Source organism: Myxocyprinus asiaticus, chromosome 21, assembly GCF_019703515.2.
Source record: "Myxocyprinus asiaticus isolate MX2 ecotype Aquarium Trade chromosome 21, UBuf_Myxa_2, whole genome shotgun sequence".
In the NCBI taxonomy this organism is placed as follows: Eukaryota; Metazoa; Chordata; class Actinopteri; order Cypriniformes; family Catostomidae; genus Myxocyprinus; species Myxocyprinus asiaticus.
Window position 1 is genome coordinate 23,690,046 of NC_059364.1, and position 22,564 is coordinate 23,712,609.

The window sequence follows — 22,564 nt, forward strand, 5'->3', positions numbered from 1 at the left end:
ATTACAGATTAGCATTGTTTATGTCAGTTACTGTGAATCAGCATACATGACTTTTAGTATAAAGAGAAGATCATTGAAATTATTTGAAAGTTATGAAGCAAGGTAGCTTGCAATTCGTCAGCGTTAGCAGGCAAGATCCAGTTAGCTAAAATGACACAGATCAATCCTTATGACACTATATTTCACATGCTTTGCAGTTATGTAAGCTTACCTGTCCAATAAGAACACCAATTCAGGGTCGGTTTTGATCCCCAAAACCAAACAAAGGTCCCTCCAGGAATCAAATGCCCTGCCGATGTTCGCTCTAGTTTTCGCTCGACCACGATCACGTTCCCGCTTAGCCAGATGGGATTCAGTAGATAATAATTTTTTTGTTGTTGTTTTTTTTTTTTGGCTTACTCTGAGTTTGTGTAGTAGTCGGTGTTGTGCTGGGAGTCGGACGTTTGCTGGATTCCATCTCTTAAGATAACGTTTACCTAGTGTTGTAGACAGTTGTCGCTGTTAAATAGCGAAAGAGAAGCACTGAGGCAATGCTCTCGGGAGCGTGCATAAACGTCACATCCTTTGGATTTTCCCGGCAAAAGCGACCCGCTCCCTTCACATGAAAATCAGTCTACAGGCTTTAATAGGCAACCTAGGAAGTCTGGGAAGGGCTCATTTTTTAAGTTGTGTTACAAGCCGTTCACACATTAGCAAAAAACGGCGAATATTACATGAAAATTGTTACATATTGCGTCATCACAGTCTGTGAAAAAGGTCTATTGGAGCCTTTCAGTTGGCACTTAAATGAAAACTTGCAATGTTTATGAATAACCCATCTGCAAATTGATGGTCTGCCAAAATGATTAATAGGCTAGGGATTGATTGCCTATTGCATAAAACAATTAGTCTAGCTTTACTCTCAACAGGTTTCTCACCAGAACAGACACTCAATATTTATCAACACAGCACAGTGGGGAGCTCAGCCTGAGTGGTTCTCTTGAGATGATACAGAGAACATACCCACTAGATGTAGTTTTACTCCATCTTCTAATGCCCCATCTGCATCTAATATACACCATCCCCCGATGGATCGCTCTGTCTCTTGCTGACGATCCTTTTGGGAGGGAGTTGAGCCGAATTGCTCACTTGTTTACTCTCAAGTTCTTCTGATTCCTCTTCTCGGGAGACTGGTTTGTTTTTGCAACTGTCTGAAGCTGAATTTAAAGGGATAGTATTCCAAAAAAATCACCTTCATGTTATTCCAAACCTGTATGACTGACTTTATTCTGTGGAACACTAAAGGAGATGTTGGGCAGGAATACAGTAATGCAGTTGTTGTATTGGATTTTTGCTTGAGGCCCTGGCCTGAATAGTCTTAGACAACCCATGCTGAGATTTAAATGCAATTGTTTGGAGACATGAGGGTATGGTGGCTGAGTTTTCTGTCAGACTCCATGTAACCCTTTTCTGATCTCCACTACATGAATCCTGCATGCCATAGGCTTTTGTGGGAGGAAAGATACAGTCTTATCTTCAAGAGGTATTTACTGAGCCTGTTCAGTTCCTTGTAATCTTTGTTTGGCATCAGCATCTTGCATTACTCTCATTCAGATGGCACTGGCTACACCTCTCACAGCTGTATAATGTCCCATTGCCAATATTTACTCTGGCTTAGCATTGTGTATCACAGCATTTTGTGGTATTGTAAAGCAGTGTGCTGTGACGTACAGATTTCAGGACACATCCTGCTGGACATCCTTCCTAGTAGCAGTTATGTAGCATTACAGTAGTCAAAGGAGACATTTGGGTTTAATTTTCTGTTTGTGGTGTCTTGTCTTTGGCTTTTGCGACTGGTTTTGCACCTGATCTTCAGAGTTCTTGGATAGCTGACCACACTAGTACCCACTATTTAATTCTTGGGCTTGGGGTGTTTATTTATTGGTGTATGCAGTTTTATACTTGAGTACTCTTCTAGCTGGTTTAGAATGTTGTGCATTTAAGTATAAATGCATTTGTTTAGTGCTAGAATGCACTAAATATGCATTGCCAATTTGACCATCTGATGTAATGATGATTCCCTATGTTCATATCTTTACATCTGGCACTGTCGTATCTGTCCTCTATAATCGTGTGCTTAATAACTAGCTGGCTCCCTGGGTCTGTAAACACCTGTTTAGTTTGACACCTGATATTCAAAGGACGCTAATCAAAACACATGCCAGGTCCTGTACCTTCCAATCTGCACTCTGTATGCCCCTCGTGTGCAAAATAGTAGCTGTACTGGTGTTGCACATCTTTTATTATCTTTGTGTGTGTATGTGTGTATGTATGTATGTATGTAGGTACGTACGTACACTACCGTTCAAAAGTTTGGGGTCACTTGCCTGAAATGTTTCTCATGATCTTAAAAATATTTTGATCTGAAGGTGTACGCTTAAATGTTTGAAATTAGTTTTGTAGACAAAAATATAATTGTGCCAACATATTAATTTATTTAATTACAAAACTAGTTTTTGAAATGGATGACTTGGACAAAATAATAAAGAAAAGCAGCCAATAAGTGCCCAGCATATAGATAGATAAATAGATATGTGTGGGCACTCCTTCAATACTGTTTAAAAAGCATCCCAGGGTGATACCTCAAGAAGTTGGTTGAGAAAATGTCAAGAGTACATGTCTGCAAATTCTAGGCAAAGGGTGACTACTTTGAAGATGCTAAAATATAACAGTTTTTAATTATTTTGGATTTGTTTTAGTCACAACATAATTCCCATATTTCCATTTCTATTATTCCATAGTTGTGATGACATTTATTCTAAAATGTGAATAAAAAATAAAAAAATAAATAAAGAATGAGTAAGTGACCCTAAACTTTTGAACGGTAGTGTATATTTTAGGGGTGTAAAAATGCATCGATGCATCAATCTGACAAAGAAATTTTGGATGCATTGATTACGGAATTTAACAGTGGATTGACATTATTATATTAATTCCCAGTGTGTGATAGGGGTGTAACAATTCATCGATCTGGATCGATGCATCGATCCAATGACCAACGATCCAGTGTTATCAATACAATGCATAAATATCGCTATACATTATTTTTAAGATGTAACTTTTATTTTAATAATCTCATGGCTGCCACATCCGTACGTATTTCCGTCAGGCGATGAAGCAACCTTATTACATTAATTTGACTGAGCGCTAAATATCCTTTCATGTGGGACAAGGATGTGCTTGGGGTCTTTGAAGCCAAACTGTGCTCTGCTATCCCTGCAGCGTGTGCATGCGTCAACCGGGCTTCCTGCGAAAAGCGAGCTCCACTGACAGGATCCGTGCGAGCGAATCAACCGGGCACTCCTTAAAATGTGAGCTCTTGTGACAAACGCAGAGCGGCTCACATGCACAATTAATTTGGGCTTCCATCGATATCGTTGCGCATGCGACCCATTTGAAATTTACATGAGAATTTGCTATTTTAAAGTACCATGGAGAAATTCAACCATGTGAAACATCTTGACAACGCCAACATTCTGAACAGCACTAATGAGGGAAAGAGAAATCACCTGCTCAGCTTCAGCGTCAGTTATAAGACTTTACACATCTACACATCAACACCCTTACTAACATTTATCCCTGATAACTGTAACAGCATTTTTCATTACAACTGTGGTAGTTGTAGCCACGAAAACCACGGTTAGCACGGATAGCTGTAAACAAATCATGGGTATGCAAATATTTTGAATTGGACTAAACTGAAACATTACTCACAAATGAGTGATGATCACTTGTGTGTGACTATTTTTTATATTATTATCTGTATACATTTTTCAACATCTAAAGTACCTTATTTTGTTGTGGATGTCCCAATGTGGATACAGAGAGCTGAATAAAATAAAACGATATTTTGGTTACATTTGAGGGCAAAAAAAAATGTAATTGATTTGTTTAAAATAGGCACATAATATCAGAATATCGATCGCAGGCCCCTGAATCGAATCGTATCGTGGCAGACTTGAAATATTGGCTCAGACCAAGAGAATCGATTCAAGTTCGTATCGTGATGAAACGTCCAATTTACACCCCTAATGTGATACAGATTCCATCTCAGATTACATGAGCCTTACCACAACAGACACGGAGCATGCAATGTTTTAAGTGAAAAAGGTGCATATTTAATTCAAGTTTATGCTGCAAAGTTCAGCTTTTCTGTGTAATTGTTTGCATTCATTTAATTATTGTTGCTTTCTTCCCCGATTACAATATATGATTATTATTTTGATTATTATTACTATTGTTTTTATTCATAATTAAATATAATTGCTTTTATGTCTACAAAAATAGTTTAACCATGAATAAATCTTACCCATCCGAAATATGTGATTGGTTGGCAGACATTTGTGGTGTATGAAGTCACTCACTCGTTCACTGTGCACTATATAGCAGATGGGTAGTGATTTAAGACTCTTCTGTAGGAAACAAACCAGTTAAAAGTGAAATGCTTGTCGATTTAAATTTACAGATTCTTTTCCATTGAAAGTGTTAGGAACTTGCAGAAACTTGCAGTTACCACATACCTTTACACACTACTAATTAGTGGTCAACCGATATTTTGTCATGGACGAAAAATCTGCTGATATTTTTTATTTTTAAATGATCAGCATCGGTCAATAAATTTACCAGTTTGGCCAATTAATTTAGCAAGCTGTGACGATGCAAAGATTCACTCATTTGTATGTTGACGACCAATCACAGTTTGTTTTGTTGCGTTCTATCGTGTTACAACAATAAACAATGCATGTAACACAGTCTCATTTAAACCATGCCACAGGAGACGACTGATGTTAAGTTAACAGTTCCTTATAACTTTTAATTGTCTTGTTTAAAGGGCAAATATTACTAAAACTTATACCATGTACTGTCTACAAATATGCAGTTTGAAAATCTTCCAAAGATTTAATTCACAAAGCGGTTTCATGGCAATTTCCACATGCAAGGTATTGTTTTAAAATACTGTTGTTGTTGTTGTTGTTGTTGTTATTATTACTATTATTAGTATTCGCTATTAAAATTGTATTAGGTCTTTTTGTGAGAATGTGATTCCTAATGCGCACATACTATCCTTGGTGACTGGATTACTGTTTGCACTGTTCCATTTATGATTTAACCATTTCTTCATGTATATGGGATGACCAAACAGAAACCAGGAGAAGCTGCTATCTACCATCTAAAAAACACAAAAACCATATATTTTTATTAAATATAAAAAGTTAAAGTTTTGTATGTGAGTAAATATTCCTGCTCTATAGATCTGGGCTAATGGACAGTTTTTAATTTAATGACCCTGCTTTATTTAATCATGAACCTTGTCTATCTACACATAATGTATTTTATTTCTAATTATTTGTGCAATAAATGCTAACGTTTTATGATACGTGAATCTATCAAGCTTATTGCACATCTGTTTATGTGTGTTTGCATACAACAATGATTTTATCAGACATTGTTATCCTTTATTCATATCGGATCTATAATGCATGTAACATTTCTTATTATTTTGTGTTATATATGCAGCCACAAACAAGACAAACTTCTTTGGTCCTAATTGCATTGGTGACTCAAGTGCTCAAGTCTGGTGCATTTCTGTGCTGTCTAAATTAAAGGAATAGTTCACCCAAAAATGAAAAAACTGATAATTTACTCACTCTCATGCCATCCCAGATAGGGCTGCAACTAACGATTATTTTGATAATCGATTAATCGAACGATTATTAGAATGATTATTCGACTATTTAGGTGATTATTGCAACGATTAATCATTAGCTCTTAACCAATTATTCAGCTTGTGCCCCGACATAAAAGGTTGTATTAAACGTGCTTGCTAACAATAAAGAGGTCAAAATCATCTTTTAAAAACACCTCTAAATGACATTCACTGAATTAAAGAAAACAAATATTTTTTAAGTTTAATTCAGTAAAAGATCTACTGCAAAAAAATCCTATTCTTATCAAGTGTTTTTGTCTTGTTTTCCATTTAAAATGGTCTAAAAATCATTCAAACAAGATACATTTACTTGAGAAACAACATATAAGATATTTAGACTTGCTTTAAGACAATGTATCTTAAATATAAGTGTGTTCATATGTATGTTTTTTCACTTGGTTATACTTCTGCGAGTGCAGTAAAGACAAAATATACTTATATTCAAGATATATTCTCTAAAAGCAAGTCTAAATATAGTATATGCTGCTTCTCAGATGAATGCATCTTTTTTTTTTTTCTTTTTTTTTAAGGATTTTTAGATATTTTCAAATATTTGTATTTTTAATATTATATTCAACATTCTCAGATAACAGTTTTTTCTTCTGCAGTATAGCTGCTAAAGCAAATGTACATTGTTTTAAAGGAGTTTTAGATATTTATATTGGAAAACAAACCAAAACAAATAAAAAACATATTTTGTTGCAGTGTATAATGGGGCGAAGACTACCCTCTCTCACCTTTTTGTTCACTTCAATCCATCTTTAACTCACAAAAACAAAAACTCTCTCTTATTAATACAGCTGCAAATTGCCAATTTTCTTCACGATAAATGCACAGTGACACATATATTATGATTCAATAAGTCATGAGCCATCACGTTATAATCTAGTTGCAGCAAGTGCTCGAGGGACGAGCGTCCCCGCGACTGAGTGTGCATCAGCCGGGTGCAGTGTCAATCTCTTCCCCTTAGATCGGGACACTTCGCGCAACTAGGTGCTGACCGCACCGAGTAATGCCAGTTTCTGAGTTTGTAGTTTTTTACAGGATTTGCTTCTGTATTATTTGAACTTTTAATAAAGCTATAACGCATTAAATATAACTGCATTTAAGATGTAACGCCGGGGTGTTTCCTTTAAAGACGCTCGACACGCAAGTTTTGCTTAAAGTTTTGCGGCTCCACAACCAGTGCTTCTGTATTTACTTATTTTGTATTTTTGTATTATTCCCTCTTTGCGATCTACATCACCTGAAGCTTTTTGAAAAGTTTGGAGTGCGGCTGTTTTCTTTCTCTCCTCAGTCAGGCGCGAGCTGCAGTGCTACTCTCGTGCGCCATCATTCGTTTCATATGATCTCATGTTACGTTAAATGTCATCAAACGTCTATTCAACAACGAAAATGTTTGTCTACAATTTATTTTATTTTTTTATAACATCAACTAATAATTTCAGCCCTAATCCCAGATGTGTATTTTTAGAAGAATATCTCAGCTCTGTAGGTCCATACAATGCAAGTAAATGGTGCTCCAAAAAGCACATAAATGCATCATAAAAGTAATTCATAAGGCTTCAGTGGTTAAATATATATCGTAAAAAGCGATATTATAGGTGTGGGTGAGAAACATCAATAATTAAGAATTTTTACTATAAATTCTCACTCCTGCCCAATAGAATGCAAATCACCAGAAACAAAAGAAGAATGTGGAAGTGAAAGTGAAAGTAGAGATAGGTGGTAAAAAAATAAATAAAATAAAATATTGATCTGTTTCTTACCCACGCCTATCATATAGCTTCTGAAGATATGGATTTAACAACTTGAGTTATATTGATTACTTTTATGCTACCTATATATGCTTTTTGGACCTTCAAGTTCTGGCCACAATTTACTTGCATTGTATGGATCTACAGAGCTGAGATATTCTTCTAAAATTCTTCATTTGTTTTCTGCAGAAGAAAGAAAGTCATGCACATCTGGGATGGTCTGAGGGTGAGTAAATGATGAGAGTGCACTTTTTTGTGCAAACTATCCCTTTAAGAACACTTGACAAAAAATGTCAGCATATTTTTGAAAATAATTATAAATCGCTTCAATAATCTAGTCAAATCGAATTGTGACCATATTGAGACACTGCACTTATTTTGTCACATGGTATGCAAGTGTGTTGCTGCAGTATTCTCTTAGCTTTTAATCTTGACAAACATCTCGACTTTGTAAATGGTTCCACTCCACCAGCTGCTTTGATGTAGGTGGATTTTAAAGAAATGTTGCTTTCATAATGCTTGTTTAACTAAAATCTACCCAACAACAAAAATTTATGGTTTTGCCTTTTCCTTCTTTCTCTAGCCACGTGCTGACCCCATACCCATATGCAGCTTCTGTTTGGGCACAAAGGAGTCCAATCGAGATAAGAGGCCAGAGGAGCTGCTGTCCTGTGCCGACTGTGGGAGCAGCGGTAAGACCTGTGCCCATTTATTGACAGTGCATCTTTTGACCATCTGTGCCAACTGGCCAAAAGTTATCATGCTAAGAATGTTATTGGTTGTTACTGAAGTGTGACTCAGACTTCGTAATTAACTACTCAGCAAAATCAAATCAAATATTGTGTTTGGCTAACTGTAAACAATTGTGGGAATGACACATTCATGGCTATGCCATATTTGGTCAGAAATAATATTATTTCTATTCGGTCGACAAGGATGTTAAAAAACAGCCAGTTTTTTATGAAGTAATTATTTTTGTTGCCTAGATAGAGACACAGATGGAAATACAGAGAGAGATTGTTCAGTAGTACAGTATTTTTTCAACCAGGGACCGTGTAGGTCATGTACATCACATTATCATGTGATTGCGTAGATTCCAGAATGGAGTGAGTCGGAGTCAATGAAAGTGACATGTAGGATTATGAGACTGCACAGAAAATGTCTTGACAGATGATAAGGTGGGGAGAAAGACAGTCATAGATAAATATTGCCAGAAATACACAGTACTTAAATAAAATAGATTAAAACTGTTAAACCTTTAAATTAAACATTTAAACTAGGATAAGGTGAATATCCATGTGATTTTGGGATGCTATTCTGAACATTTAAAAAAACAAAATCTTAAAACGGATCTTTTTTTTAATGGTTCTTGCATAAAAGGGTGAAAATAACATTCACTATATTCCTCAGTTACCACTTATAAAATCTGCTAGTGTCAAACCCAGCTAGGAGGGAAAGACTAGTGGAAACGGAGCGATTTGTCAGTAAATTCCCCCTGATGAGGGCTTTCTCAGGTTTTTATGATATCATCTACATGAACATCTGTGTGCTATGGAGGCTCTTGCCACCTTTCGTGTATGTAGGTGTTTTATGTGAAGGTTATTATGTTTGGGAACACTTTTTGTCAGGGTGATGTGATTTCAAAATTGTGCCAAAATATCACTTGGAGGCTGGAGGGATTTGTTTTAAATTAATTGAATTGTTGCATCTATTGTATAAAAGTAATGGCAGAAGGGCTTTCCACAATCACTGATTGATTCAGGCTGAATGCAGTTTATAATATGTGATTGTCCTGCTTTATTCTGGCTTGCTCGTTTCTTTTACTCTTTATTTTTTTTCCTGCCTCCAGACAGAATTGCCATGTTCCTGTTAAATTACCTGCTCTTATGTCATAATTTGTTTTGTACAATGATTTCGAAATGCCACAAGGAATTGTTCTCTTGGTGACATATTTAATGCTGAGTATGACTTAACAACTAGGAGGTGGTTTTCATTAAGTGTTCATGAAAGTATAGAAAATGTGCTCCCATTATAAACCGCAGCTGGTTCACAGCCCAAAGGGACAGGAGTGCACACTTTTACATGACTATAACAGATCGACTGCCATTATGGTGTACGCACGTACCGTTTCTGCCTCGTTAAGATCAAATTACTTTTAATTAGCTGCTCAGAAGTGTTCGATAATACTGTGCTTTTAGACAGAGATTTTGGAAAGTCTACACGCATGGCTCTTTGCATTGTTGATGCCATGTGTAAATATTTAACTGATCCATGGTCGGGGAATCTTTCATTTGTTTCGTTTTGACATACTTGAGAATGTTCTTTCTCTCTCTCCGCTTGATTAAGTCTCTGTTAACATTTATTCTGTAATGTTTCAGCGAGGGCTTTTGTGCTTTCCTGCCAATGTTAAAGGATTAGGTAATGTCGCTCTTTCTAATTGAGCGTGTTCTGAAGACTGAAGGAATCAGTATACTCTCTCTAAAGTCTGTTTTTTCTTCCAAATTTCTCCTCAAAGGCCATCCATCATGTCTGAAGTTCTCCGCTGATTTGACTGGGAATGTCAAGGCTCTGCGGTGGCAATGCATTGAATGCAAAACATGCAGTTCCTGTCAGATTCAGGGGAAGAATGCTGTAAGTTCTTTTCAAATTGATGGCCATGGCCCAGTTCCTGCTCACTGCCACTTTGTCATCTTCTCTAGTGCCAGAATTCTGACAGTTTTACTGCAGTATGTTGTTTGCTTGTGTATTATGTTTATAGTGTATATTGTGTCTCATTTTGTGGCATGCCTAACATGTTTCTCTGTATGTTTGGATTCAGGATGAGATGCTCTTCTGTGACTCCTGTGACAGGGGTTTCCATATGGAGTGTTGTGACCCACCGCTCTCCAGAATGCCAAAAGGTACATTAGGCCTTAGTTTGCCTGTTTTTTTTTTTTTGTGGACTTTCCCATTCTCAAGGTGAAGCTGTTTAAATGTGCCATTACACAAAGGGCTCTGGTTACATAATAGTAAGATGATATGTACCTTGCGTCCTGCACTATTTAGTAGGTGTGTCCCTCTCTCACTCTTTCCAGTCTGTCTTTCTTATTGTTAATGATTTTGCCTCTGGCTTGCAAATTACTGTGCTTGTCCTTTTTAGTTAATGGCACTTTGTGTGAAATTGGCATGTTAGTGCCAAGTTAAAAAGGGAGCAGCATTATAAAGTGTTCAGATAGAGCAGGAAAGGGTTTATTTCACTTAAGTTTACAAAGACCTTTTGTATTGTACATCTGTGACTGCTGGAGGGAGCTTTTATCTGCCATGAAAAATTCCACCAATTTTTGTTGGAAGAAAATGGCATAACTAAAACACACGCACATACTGTATACTAAGAAGGATAGATAGATGGATACATGTCAAATCATGAGTATCAATAATAATGCATGACCTCTATGGGCTTCCATATCTTTAGAAATTTTACATTTCTGTTGGGGTCGCTATGAACTTAAAATCTCTTTTAAAATCTCTACGTATCGTTGTAGGATAAGGGTCCTTAACTCACAAAACATTTCCAAGGTTTTAGAATGGCTTCAGTCAATAATGAAAATAAATGCAAATGTCTCAGTTACTGATCCTATTGATTGCAATTAGTGTTTCGTCATTTTAACTTTTGACAAAGCATTCAGTCGTCATTTATGTCAAAGTTGAAAAGGCTAATCGCTCAATTCCTGTTTGTTACCTTGCCCTCTACAGGGGATTAGTAGGCTGAAGCCATCAGGAAAGAGTACCCCACACAAATACAAATGCATTTATTCACTGTGTCCTTGTTTGACAGTTACCTGTTGAAAGCTTGTTTTCCTTTGCTCTGTTCCTTTTCTTCTAAAGAAAGTGGAAATGAATGGAAAAACACAGCAGGTCATTTCTGCCGAGCACTACAAAGGAATTTTTGAAAAGTGTTACATCTGCAGACATGATGAACCATCTCTCAAATGCTTTTCTTTTTCTGTCTCTCCTCTCTTTATTTTTTTTTCCCCCTGGACCTCCCCCAGGAATGTGGATCTGCCAAGTATGCAGGCCAAAAGAGCAGGAGGAAAAACGGTTGCTACACAAGACAGCGGCCCAGATCAAAAGGCGATATGCAAAGCCAGGAAGGCCAAGAAAAAATCTAGCACATCCAGCAATGTACGATAACTCATTTAATCCATATTTTCTTTATCTTGTTTGTTATGCTTTAGGCTTAAGCTTACAGATATTATATCAGTACATGTTACTTAAACCGTAAATGTTCTTTTTTTTTTTTTTGATGCCCTACTCTGATTTTTGTCCTTTTACAACCTTGGCCGTTTTTTACTGCTGAGAAGTGTATGTAGGTTTTCATACCCTCTCATCCAAAGTTTTAAAATTAGCATGGCTGCTACACTGTACTTTTAGCCCAGGGCATTCTTTTGAAGTCTATTTTTACCATCTTGCTGTGTAGTAAATCGGAATGCTGTCAGGCGGACTGGGTGAGTCTGGGGCAGTAAGCTTTTAAATGAGAAAGACTTGTGGGGATTACATTCCACCTAAAGGCTTGATGATCACTGATAGACACGGTGAAATGTGTTGTTGAAGCTGTGAAATCAGGCTCACGAATCAAGGCTTATGCTTTTCATTAGTAGCAGTGAAAATGTTCACACAGATTGCCATTTGTTTGTGTGGCGTGTTTTAAATGAACCATCTTGTGCTTTTATAGGTCTGACAGTGGTGGTCCAGGATCCATTGAGCTGTCTGACAAAGAACGCCATGGTAGGGGTTCCATAAGCACTTTCTGTACCCCTCCCTCATCAAGCACCTTTATACCCACCACAGATGGCAGAAGTCCCACTGACCCCCTCACATCCACACCCACCTTCACCAAGTTGCCCCCATTCAACAAGAAAACCAAAGGTCTCATTGACGGGCTTTCCAAATTTTTCACGCCATCGCCCTTGGGTCGACGGTTGCGCGCAGAGGTGTCGGGCTCCACAAATCAGCACAGGCAGAGGAAACGTGGCTATCGGAAACGGCGATTTGAACCCCATTCCAGCTCGACAGCGCCAGGTGTGAGGTTAAATGCCCCATCTAGCGTTCTCCTTACCCCCTCCCCTTCACAAGGACACAGCCCCATCTCACTGAACCCCACCCAGTCGTCCTCACCCTCTTCTGCCCATTCCCCGCACAGCTCCTCCTCCCAGTCTAGTGGCCCCTCCCTCAGCAGCCTCCCAGGCAACAACCAGCTGAAGGGACTCTTTGATGGACTGTCTCACATCTTTACCACTCAGGGACAGTCCCGACAAAAGGGACTGCCCAGTTACGCACCACCCAAGCGTGTGCGGCGCACCCAGGACACTTCCACCTCACCCAAAACGTCCCTACAGCTTGAAGGGAAAAAGCCCGTCAAGGGTTTCATGAGTAAATTAGCATCCCTGTCCAATTCGTCTTCAGGATGGCCACCCAAACGGGGCCGACCATTTAAGTCGGCGCTCCATTTCAAACGAACTCCCTTCTTGAGAAAGCACAAACTGCTAGGCAGGTTTAGGTTTAAGGCCTCCCCGCAGAGGGAGCACACCACACCAGGGAAGGGCAGATTGGCAGATGGAAGAGTTAAACCTGACCTTAACCATGGTAAGCACAGGGGCCTGAACTTCCAAACGGCCAGCCAGCTTTTCCATCTAAAATCTTTTTACTCATCTTCCTCATTTTTAGAAGCAAAATAACATGGATTTTTCTTTTCAACTAATACTACATCTCTGCATTTTTGTTTTCACTTTTTTCTTCAATAATGTTTTAATTCTAAAGCCACTAAATCCTTCAAGTATTTAGATTTACTCTCTGCTCAATTCCTCATGCTGATCACACCTGCCTCTCAAACCGAAATGATTGATGCTTTTCCCCTTTAGTAACAAGCACTTTAATGTAAAGTGTTTGCATTTCAAATGACCCTTGCTCCTGGTTTGGTTTCCTCTCAACCTCTGCACAAATGGTGTATTTGTTTAGAGGTGACTGTTGCCTAGAAACAAACTGTGATAGAGGTTTGAGGTTAGTGTGTTGGCCAGCAATGTTGATATGAGCCTTTCCTATCTGCTGCCCTTCCATGACTCTAGTGATTTGCATGCTGTGTATCTTCTAGCAGTTGTAATTTTGAGTGCCATGTTATTAAGGGTGAAGTTAGTGCTCGCTTATATTTGGTTTGGGTTTTAAAATGTCAGATTTAGTTTTTTGTATTGTTGTCTGTTGTAAACATCAATATCTAAAGTTCTATTCTCTGGACTCTTGCAGCTTTTACAGCAGAGAGATGCTCAGGGAGAGAGCCACATGAAGGAAGGATGACATTACTAAATGACCACGTGGCTGAAGAAGATCTGAAATTGTTCAGACACATCAAGGAGCTTACAGCAAAGGTGGGGAGAGTTTGAGACACAAATAGTCTCCTCTGGATACATTAATTAGTGCTGCTGGCTAAGGCAAGCCTCTTAGCATTAAACTTCAGTACATAATCCATCCTGTACCATTTGTGCTACAGACATGATTGATATGCCAAATTATGTGGTTTGTCGGGGAGAGGAGTGCTATTGTTTTTCTCCGATTTGAATTTTTACCTGACGGACAATAAAACTACAAAATTTCATAGACTTACATAGACCCTAGCCATATCTAGGGACCAGAGTGTTATAAACCCCGTTTACATGCACTAAAGAAAACAGTATATTTCAGGGTTTTTTGCAGAAAGTGGCGTTCTGGGTGGCCTCGGTAGCTCAGCAAGTAAAGACGCTGATTACCACACCTGGAGTCGCAATCCAGGGCGTGCTGAGTGACTCCGGTCAGGCTTCCTAAGCAACCAATTGGCCCAGTTGTGAAAGAATTACGAAAATTTGGATATACAGTTGAAAAAGCGCATGCAACAAAAACTATACCCATTTATACACACAGTGTAAAATCTCGACTGTCACGTTCGCGTATATGTTCTTGTGCATTGGGGGAATACCGGAGTTTTACGAAAGTGGGAAAACCCACTATTGCAGTGCAATTCCGCTGCAGGACCCGATGGAAACAAACACAGCAACAACTCTGGAATATCTGTAAATAAAGTGAAGCAATGGGGATTAAAATAGCAAAGTCTTCCTCGGATGCCATGTTTGTTATTTACACAATTGTTGTGGGGATATTACATCGCTGTGGAGAAAGCTGCTTACTGATCAAGACGCATGTAAAGAGTACGCTGCTTATACGGTGCATGTAAACGGGAACGCTGCTTTCTCGCAATAACCCGCTTTCTGATGTCCATGTAAGCGTAGTCATAGAGAGCTCTGTTGACTTGGGCCAGTAAGCAACCAAATAGCACACACACTGAGCAATCACAACACCCTACAGACTGTGTAGCAATCTTCTAGCAACCAGCCAGAGCGCACTAGCAACTGCAAATCAACATGCTAAAACCCACTAAAAACAGCATTCTCTTCAGAAAATGTTAAACCTTTTTAAAGTTCCAATAAAATTCTGTTTATCTCTTGTGATTTGTTTCAAAAACAGAAATCCGGCGGCGATCAAGGACAATCCCCTCCCTTGATTGAGTTTGGGAAATATGAAATACAAACCTGGTATTCCTCACCCTACCCTCCAGAATACTTGAGGTAAATCTGAACTGCTGTTAGAAACCTTGCTGAATTAAATATCACAATATACAGCCTAAAGTGAATACAAACTAGAGTGTGATTTAAAGATTCTCCCTGGTGTTGCAATTCATCCCACAATTTCAATTAATTGCTGCTTGCTTCCTCAGATTACCGAAGCTTTATCTGTGCGAGTTCTGCTTAAAGTACATGAAAAGCCTGGACATTCTGCAGAGGCATTCAAAGAAATGTGGGTGGTTTCACCCACCTGCTAATGAGATCTACAGGAAGGATAACCTTTCTGTGTTTGAGGTCAGTTCTGCCTCCTAAATCTTTATACACAACTTCATCCGCATCCTAATTTTATCTAATCTGCATTTGCAATGAGGACAAGAGGGGCATGTTCAGAGATTAAAGACTATAAAGCGCCAAACCCCTCAGAAGACACATTTCACGATCATGGATGAGAACTGGACCTCCGTGAATAAATCATGGCAGACTAAGCCAGTTCTTCTGAGAATCTTCATCTGGTTTATCCAGTGAACAGAAAACAATTCCTGAAAATCCTAGCAAGCCTCCAGAAGTGTTAGACCTTTTATTATTGTGTGTGTAAATAAATTCTACTTTTCATATGTGCTCCACTAGTAGGAGTTGCATTTAGAGAAAAAGTTTTGTGGCTTTTAGTCCATTTGTGTTTGCTTTGAGGTCATCTATGTGCTAATTATTAGTTTTAATTATTGGAATCACCTACCTAATTGCATCCTCTAATTGCTTCACTTTTGTTTCCTATTTGCTCAGGTTGATGGAAATAGCAGCAAGATTTTCTGCCAAAACCTTTGTTTGCTTGCAAAGCTTTTTCTGGACCACAAGACTCTATATTATGATGTGGAGCCTTTTCTTTTCTATGTTCTAACACAGCATGACGAGAAGGGCTGTCATCTTGTTGGATACTTCTCAAAGGTATTGTAACCTTTAGCTCTTTATCAGATCTAATGGCGGAGTATATCAGAATAACAACAGCTCTGATTGTTGATATTTGGTGGGTTGCATAAGATAGGATTTATTGTACAATGGATTCTGAAGATTTCTGCATTTTGTTTGGAGGGTTTTGTGTGGTTGTTTTTGGTTCAGTTGAGGATAACGGCAGGTGCAGTGAATTGCATGCATTGGCACTGTGCTGACACACACAATCTATTTCTCTTTCTTTCCCTAAGGAAAAGCTTTGCCAGCAGAAGTACAATGTCTCCTGCATAATGATCATGCCTCATTACCAAAGGCAAGGATTTGGGAGGTTCCTCATTGATTTCAGTAAGTTTATTCATTTACTGGTTTGGAAGTCTAATGAGAGGTGAACATAAGATTCTTTGCATCATGAACATATTTATCTGTGTCTTGCTTTGAAGAAAAAAAGGATCTGTTTCAGACTAGATGGTCACTAGGAAAGAATGCCTAGTGGAGTCTTTTTCATTGTACTCCGTTATTTAAAAAAAAAAGATTTAGTGAGGGTCCTGGGTAGATCAGCGAGTATTGACGCTGAATACCACCCCTGGAGTCACGAGTTCGAATCCAGGGTGTGCTGAGTGACTCCAGCCAGGTCTCCTAAGCAACCAAATTGGCCCGGTTGTTAGGGCGGGTAGAGTCACATGGGGTAACCCCCTCGTGGTCGCGATGAGTGGTTCTCACTCTCAATGAGGCACGTGTTAAGTTGCGCCTGGATCACGGAAGGTAGCATGAGCCTCCACATGCTGTTAGTTTCCACAGTGTCATGCACAGCAAGCCACGTGATAAGATGCACGGATTGACAGTCTCAGTAGCAGAGGCAACTGAGACTTGTCCTCCACCACCCAGATTGAGGTGAGTAACGGCGCCACCACGAGGAGCTAGTAAGTAGTGGGAATTGGGCATTCCAAAATTGGGGAGAAAAGAGGATTAAAAAAAAATTTAAACAAAAGATTTAGCATGCCCGTAAACACAATGAATGTTTGCTAATGTTTTGATTTTTATTTGCCCTCTGTGTAGAATAAGCAGAACCATTACATATTAGTATTGAATTGCAAAAAGACTAAAATACTTTCCGGTCATCTGGACATTTTCAGTCTGATTACGTAATTCTGACTTTGCTTATTGCTATCTGTTAGAACTTCAAATCGATCAAATCAAAAGATGGCTAAAAATGTTTTATTATTATTTTAGTTGTTGTTGTTTTGTACATTTTACTTGAAGACTTTTGTGTGCTTGACTGTTATCCTTATGTGAGCGATCCTGTCAGGTTTCCACACCACTAAATGGCTGATAGGGATAGTTCACCCAAAAATTTAAATTCTCTTATCATTTACTCACTTTCATTCCATCCCAGATATGTAGACTTTCTTTCTTCTGCAGAACACAAATGAAGATTTTTATAAGAATATCTCAGCTCTGTAGTTTTATTCAGTGCAACTGAATGGTGACCAGACCTTTCACCCAAAAAGCACAAAGACAGCATAAAATTAATCCTCCATAAGACTCCACTTTCAGAATGTGAAATAAAGTGAAAGTGGAGATTTATTGTCAAAAAAAAAAAGGTCTTAAATATTCATCTGTTTCTCACCCACACTTATATCGCTTCTGAAGACAGATTTAGTGACAGGAGTCTTATGGATTACTTTTATTCTGCCTTTGTGATTTTTGGAGCTTGAAAGGCCTGGTCACCATTCACTTGCATTGTGAGGACCTACAGAGCTGAGATATTCTTCTAAAAATCTTTGTTTGTGTTCAGCTGAAGAAAGAAAGTCATACATATTTGGGATGGCATGAGGGTGAGTAAATGATGTGAGAATTTTCATTTTTGGGTGAACAACTACTATAAGACAGGCCCTTTCTCTTGGACATTTTTTCCCCCATTTCTTTTCTTCACTGTTAATATAAGACTACACTTTCTACACTTATTTGTATCCCTTTCTGATGCTGATTGTCTCCCATCATGCATCATAACCTGTGATGGACCTTTCAGAGGAGCCAAAACTGGCCCTCTTTTTGGCTTTAAAGAAAAATTTGCATGTGTTTTATATGAAAAAAAGCATTCAGTCCAAGCCTGCAAAATCTGCCCCTGGACTTTAAGAGATGGCAGATAAGGGTTACGCCACATCTTCATAAATTGTTATTGAGCTGTTTTATGTTTTGTCAAAGTGACACTCAAATCTGATCTGACAACAACCCTCAGCAATCTTGTTTCATTATCTCTCTTTGTCTCTCTCTCTGTCTTTCCAGGTTACTTACTTTCCAGACTGGAGGGCCAGGCTGGCTCCCCAGAGAAGCCTCTATCTGATCTGGGTCGTCTGTCCTACTTGGCTTATTGGAAAAGTGTCATACTGGAGTACATGCACAACCACCCAGATAAAAGTGTCAGCATCAGGGGAATGAGCCGTGCCACGGGCATGTGTCCACATGACATCGCTACCACACTTCAACAGCTCAACATGATTGATTTCCAGAATGGCAGGTGGGTTGGCCTGTTGTGGTATCTGTCAATCTGACAATTCACTCACAAGCTCACAGTGAAGTATATTATCTCCACAGACATTAGTAGAATCATTACAACTGTACAGCAGTGTTTTTCTAACAAATTGTTTTTGTAACTTTTGTTTAAATATCATTTTATTTACTTTAAAAGGAATGCATGCATCAAAAGATGCAAATGTAATTTCCTTAACACTGCTGTTCAGCTCAATGTTAAAGATTTATTATGTGTTTGTGGAATACCATTTCCTAACATGTTTCTGTTTGTGTGCATGTTTGTTTAGGTTTGTGATCATCCAAAGATGTCAGATGATCCAAGAACACATGGAAAGATTGAGAGAGAATCCTAGACTTCATGAGGTTGACCCTGATTACCTGAGATGGACTCCAGTTTCAGTCTGCAGAAGCCCATCATTGGAGCTCCAGAGGGCTGGGGCACAGGTAGGCATTCGTTAAAGGTCCATTGATGTTTTGATGCTGTCCTTGATCACTTATACTGTTACTGAATGCAGTTTTATTAATGTTGTTTGTCTATCGAAGTACAGGGAGTTCTGACATTAAAAATGTTTGCTTTAATTCAGGGCTTTTCAAGGTGCACCTTTTATTATTACACCAGCAAAATGTTTTTATATACTGGATATTTGCTGTATTCCAAGCATACGCAGAGCCTTGATAAGCGAGTTCATTGGGGTGACTTGCTGTCCAGTTTACAATTACAGCTGTCTCGCATCAAATTACTATGTTCTTTGTCTGCACTGTTCACTTGTTTGCCACAGATTTTGCAGAACGCTCTGCTTTTGCATAATACTCCCCAACAAAGCCAAATCACAGTAACTATGGCAGCTCCGAAACTAAGAAAAATGGCTTCAAAGGTTTTTGATTGTCCAGCCTAATGTGGATTATCCATAGTCTCTGTTTTCTGTGAATCTCAGCATAGTTGATCCAAACTAACCTGTCTTTGAGATTTTGGTCATTCATTTTAACTCAATTTTGACAAAGTGTAGTTACTGTGTTTGGCCTTTGCAGGGCAGAATACTGAACTCAAATACAATTGGTAAGATGATCAAAGGCTGTTTTGATGGCAGTATCTAAGTCCAGTCTGTGTTTTAAATGACACCTATTCTATAGGAAGATCACAATAAGCGTAGGAGACTCACTCCTTCCTAGGCTCTGCATTATTAGCCACAAGATGATGCCTGCATGAAAGTGAGCTAAATTTAACCTAGAGATAGCTGAAAGCACTTTCAAAAGTAACCCAGCTCCCTGAGTGACCTAAATCAAAGCTCTGTATTATTAATGCTTCTGAATGTCCCATGAAATGTAATCTTCCACAGCCACTTAAACATAAATGTTGCTGAGATCAACGGCTAATCAAGAAACAATCTCTGCACTGCAGGGGCGCTGCTAAAGCAAAGTGGATAACAGAGAGATTATTTGTCTGCTTGGCTTCAGCCTGTACAGATCGGCTCAGGCGAGCTTATGTTTGTGTTTGTTTGGAATAACAGGCAGGAGAGCGTGCAGACTGCAGTGCGTCGAGCATGAATTTGGCAACAGGGATGGGTTACACCAGCAGAAGACCTCCACTAACCAAGTGCAAGAACTTCAGCAGAAGATACTCCTATACACTCTTTGCAAATAATGCTGGTAAAGATTTAGAAGTGTGCGAGGAAAGCAGCAGTGATGATGAAGAGGATGATGATGAAGATGACAAAGACATCGATGCAATCAAATCCCAGTCTGGGCATGGGCTCAAGAGAAAGGTAAAGATCACAATCATTAGTCTCTTTTCCACCATCGGGCAGAACGTTTCTGAGCACGGTGGGGAATGGTTACAGTAGCTTTTCCACCTGGGCATGATTCGGTACGGCACCATTAGAAACCGTTCTCAGCACGGTTAGACAACCGTGTTCAACTGTGCTGGTGGAATGCCTGTAGTGATGTCGCCACTCAAGATTGGTCACTTGTCAGTTGCCAAGGTTACTCGTTTTTTTCTTTAGCTGGCCAAGCGCACTTGGGCTAAGTAAACACACTTCTCACGCGGTCCTTAAACTCTTGCGTTACCAAGATAACGACTGACGTATTTCTTGTGTACATTCGAAGTCTGTTTTCAGCACCACAGTGGAAGAAAAAAATCTGTAACCATGCTGGCTGGCCTGGATCGGCACAGAATAGAACGGTTTCGAAACGAGAACAGTTCGGCCCAGTGGTGGAAAAGAGGCTATTGTTGTTAGTCTAGGGTAGATATGGGTCATGATGGCAGACGTGTATGGCAATTTTATTTAATTTTTTGCTTCGTGCCATCAGCGTTTTTTATTTTATTTTTTTTTTCAGTTAAAAAAAAGTCCTACTTTTAAAAAGCATCTCAAGACCCCTGCATTCTGTTCCGTTGCACCGAGTCTAGATGATTTTGAACACAAGAATGCATATTATGTAAACACTCCCATAAGAAATGTGTTTGAATTGGGCTTAGGTAAACTCAACCAGCCTAAAAATACAGGGCTTCCTTAGGACTGATTTGTCGACTAGTCATTCAGCTCAAGACTAGTCGATTTTGAAAAAGTAATTTTGCACATCCCTAATCTAGGGTGGTTTCACTCTAAATAGATGCATTTCTTATGTAGCTTTCTGTGTGTTCTCATTGTTCACATTGGAAATCCTTCAGTATTCAGTAAGCATATTTGTGAGTTGGCGTATGGAAAAAGATGCAAACTCTTTTTACAGAAATTTCCATCAGTCCTTAAATCCATAATTAAGTAATACTGTTCGCATGATTTGTGTGGGAAAAATCTTGGGTCTGCATTACCAAGTAATGCTGCAGATTATTTGCATTGGGATACTGCTATCCGAGAATGCCTGGGGGAGGGAATGTTGTGAGGAACTTGTGGTCAGCTTGATCCTCTACACTCTCATTTGGGGTTTTGGGCAGGCTAAGCTTTCCAAATGAATGGCCTGTGGTGTAGGCAATGTGGTCTAAATGATGGGCCTTTGCATTTAGATCATGAAACAACCCATTCACAGTGCAGCCACATTTCCCTATGTTTAGCATCACCCTTGACCATATCTGTCTCCTCCAAAACTCTGCTTTTTGGATTAGAGGGCACCAGAGACACTTCGACAAAAAAAGTGCCCCACTCTTGCTATGACAGTTAAGTCTAACATTCTTTGACATATCCCTGTGTTTATTTAATTCTCAAGCACAAGTTGTTCTCAAACATACAATATGCACTTCAGCAAATGTTTGCAGTTTAGGGAATTGCCTCACTGTATATGTATTTGCTTTTGTAGCGGGCACCAACTCTGCGACGGAAGAGAGGGCGAAGGAGAACACGAATCAACAGCAGTGTTACCACAGAGACCATCTCAGAAAGAACAGAGGTGCTAGATGAGCCATTTGAAAACTCTGATGTAGAAAGCCCTCTACCACAACCCAGCAGGAGGGGCGGCAGTGAGGATGAGGAAGAGGGGAAGAGCCAGAGAGTAGCCGTACGTCGGCCTGGAAGACCAAGGAGACAAAGAGATGACAATCACTCAAATCAGTCTAAAGGAGGGAATGTGGAAGGTAAAGCAATAAATGTTATTTTATTTGTAATAAGATACGAGAGGCTGTTATCTTGTGAATATAGTCACAGCAAAATGTGCTGTTAGGCATGACGTGCAGCAGCCATGACTATATTCAAAATGTTGAGGGCTTTAAGTACCTAACATAAAATGGTTACTACCTAATAATAGAAATATTAAGGATACACATTTTCATAAAAAAAATAAAATAAAAATGTAGTAAGGTACGCTACAAGATCTGACATAATAGAACATTGCTATGCAACAACAATAATGATCAGCTATTGGTCCTGTGCAGTGATATGGTGAACAGGGGCAGGAGTCACAAAACATTCTTAAGAATAAAATTATTTTTAACCACTATTTTCTTTTAACTTAAAGGTGCAGTATGTAAGATT

General features: G+C 38.9%; 1 protein-coding gene across 6 annotated transcripts in view; it reads left to right on the top strand.

The window, feature by feature from the left end:
* Positions 1-22,564, top strand: part of LOC127412357 (histone acetyltransferase KAT6B-like) — a 53,150-nt gene that overhangs the window by 26,187 nt on the left and 4,399 nt on the right. For 5 of the 6 annotated variants that reach the window (XM_051648638.1, XM_051648641.1, XM_051648643.1 and 2 more), the window contains exons 3-16: positions 8,087-8,195; positions 10,019-10,134; positions 10,322-10,403; positions 11,532-11,664; positions 12,215-13,125; positions 13,780-13,901; positions 15,031-15,131; positions 15,281-15,422; positions 15,909-16,070; positions 16,325-16,418; positions 18,360-18,591; positions 18,893-19,049; positions 20,114-20,368; positions 21,894-22,167. In XM_051648638.1, the coding sequence (XP_051504598.1) occupies positions 8,087-8,195; positions 10,019-10,134; positions 10,322-10,403; positions 11,532-11,664; positions 12,215-13,125; positions 13,780-13,901; positions 15,031-15,131; positions 15,281-15,422; positions 15,909-16,070; positions 16,325-16,418; positions 18,360-18,591; positions 18,893-19,049; positions 20,114-20,368; positions 21,894-22,167 (2,890 nt within the window). The remainder of the gene's footprint in view (positions 1-8,086; positions 8,196-10,018; positions 10,135-10,321; positions 10,404-11,531; positions 11,665-12,214; positions 13,126-13,779; positions 13,902-15,030; positions 15,132-15,280; positions 15,423-15,908; positions 16,071-16,324; positions 16,419-18,359; positions 18,592-18,892; positions 19,050-20,113; positions 20,369-21,893; positions 22,168-22,564) is intronic. The other variant, XM_051648644.1, reaches the window with a different exon arrangement.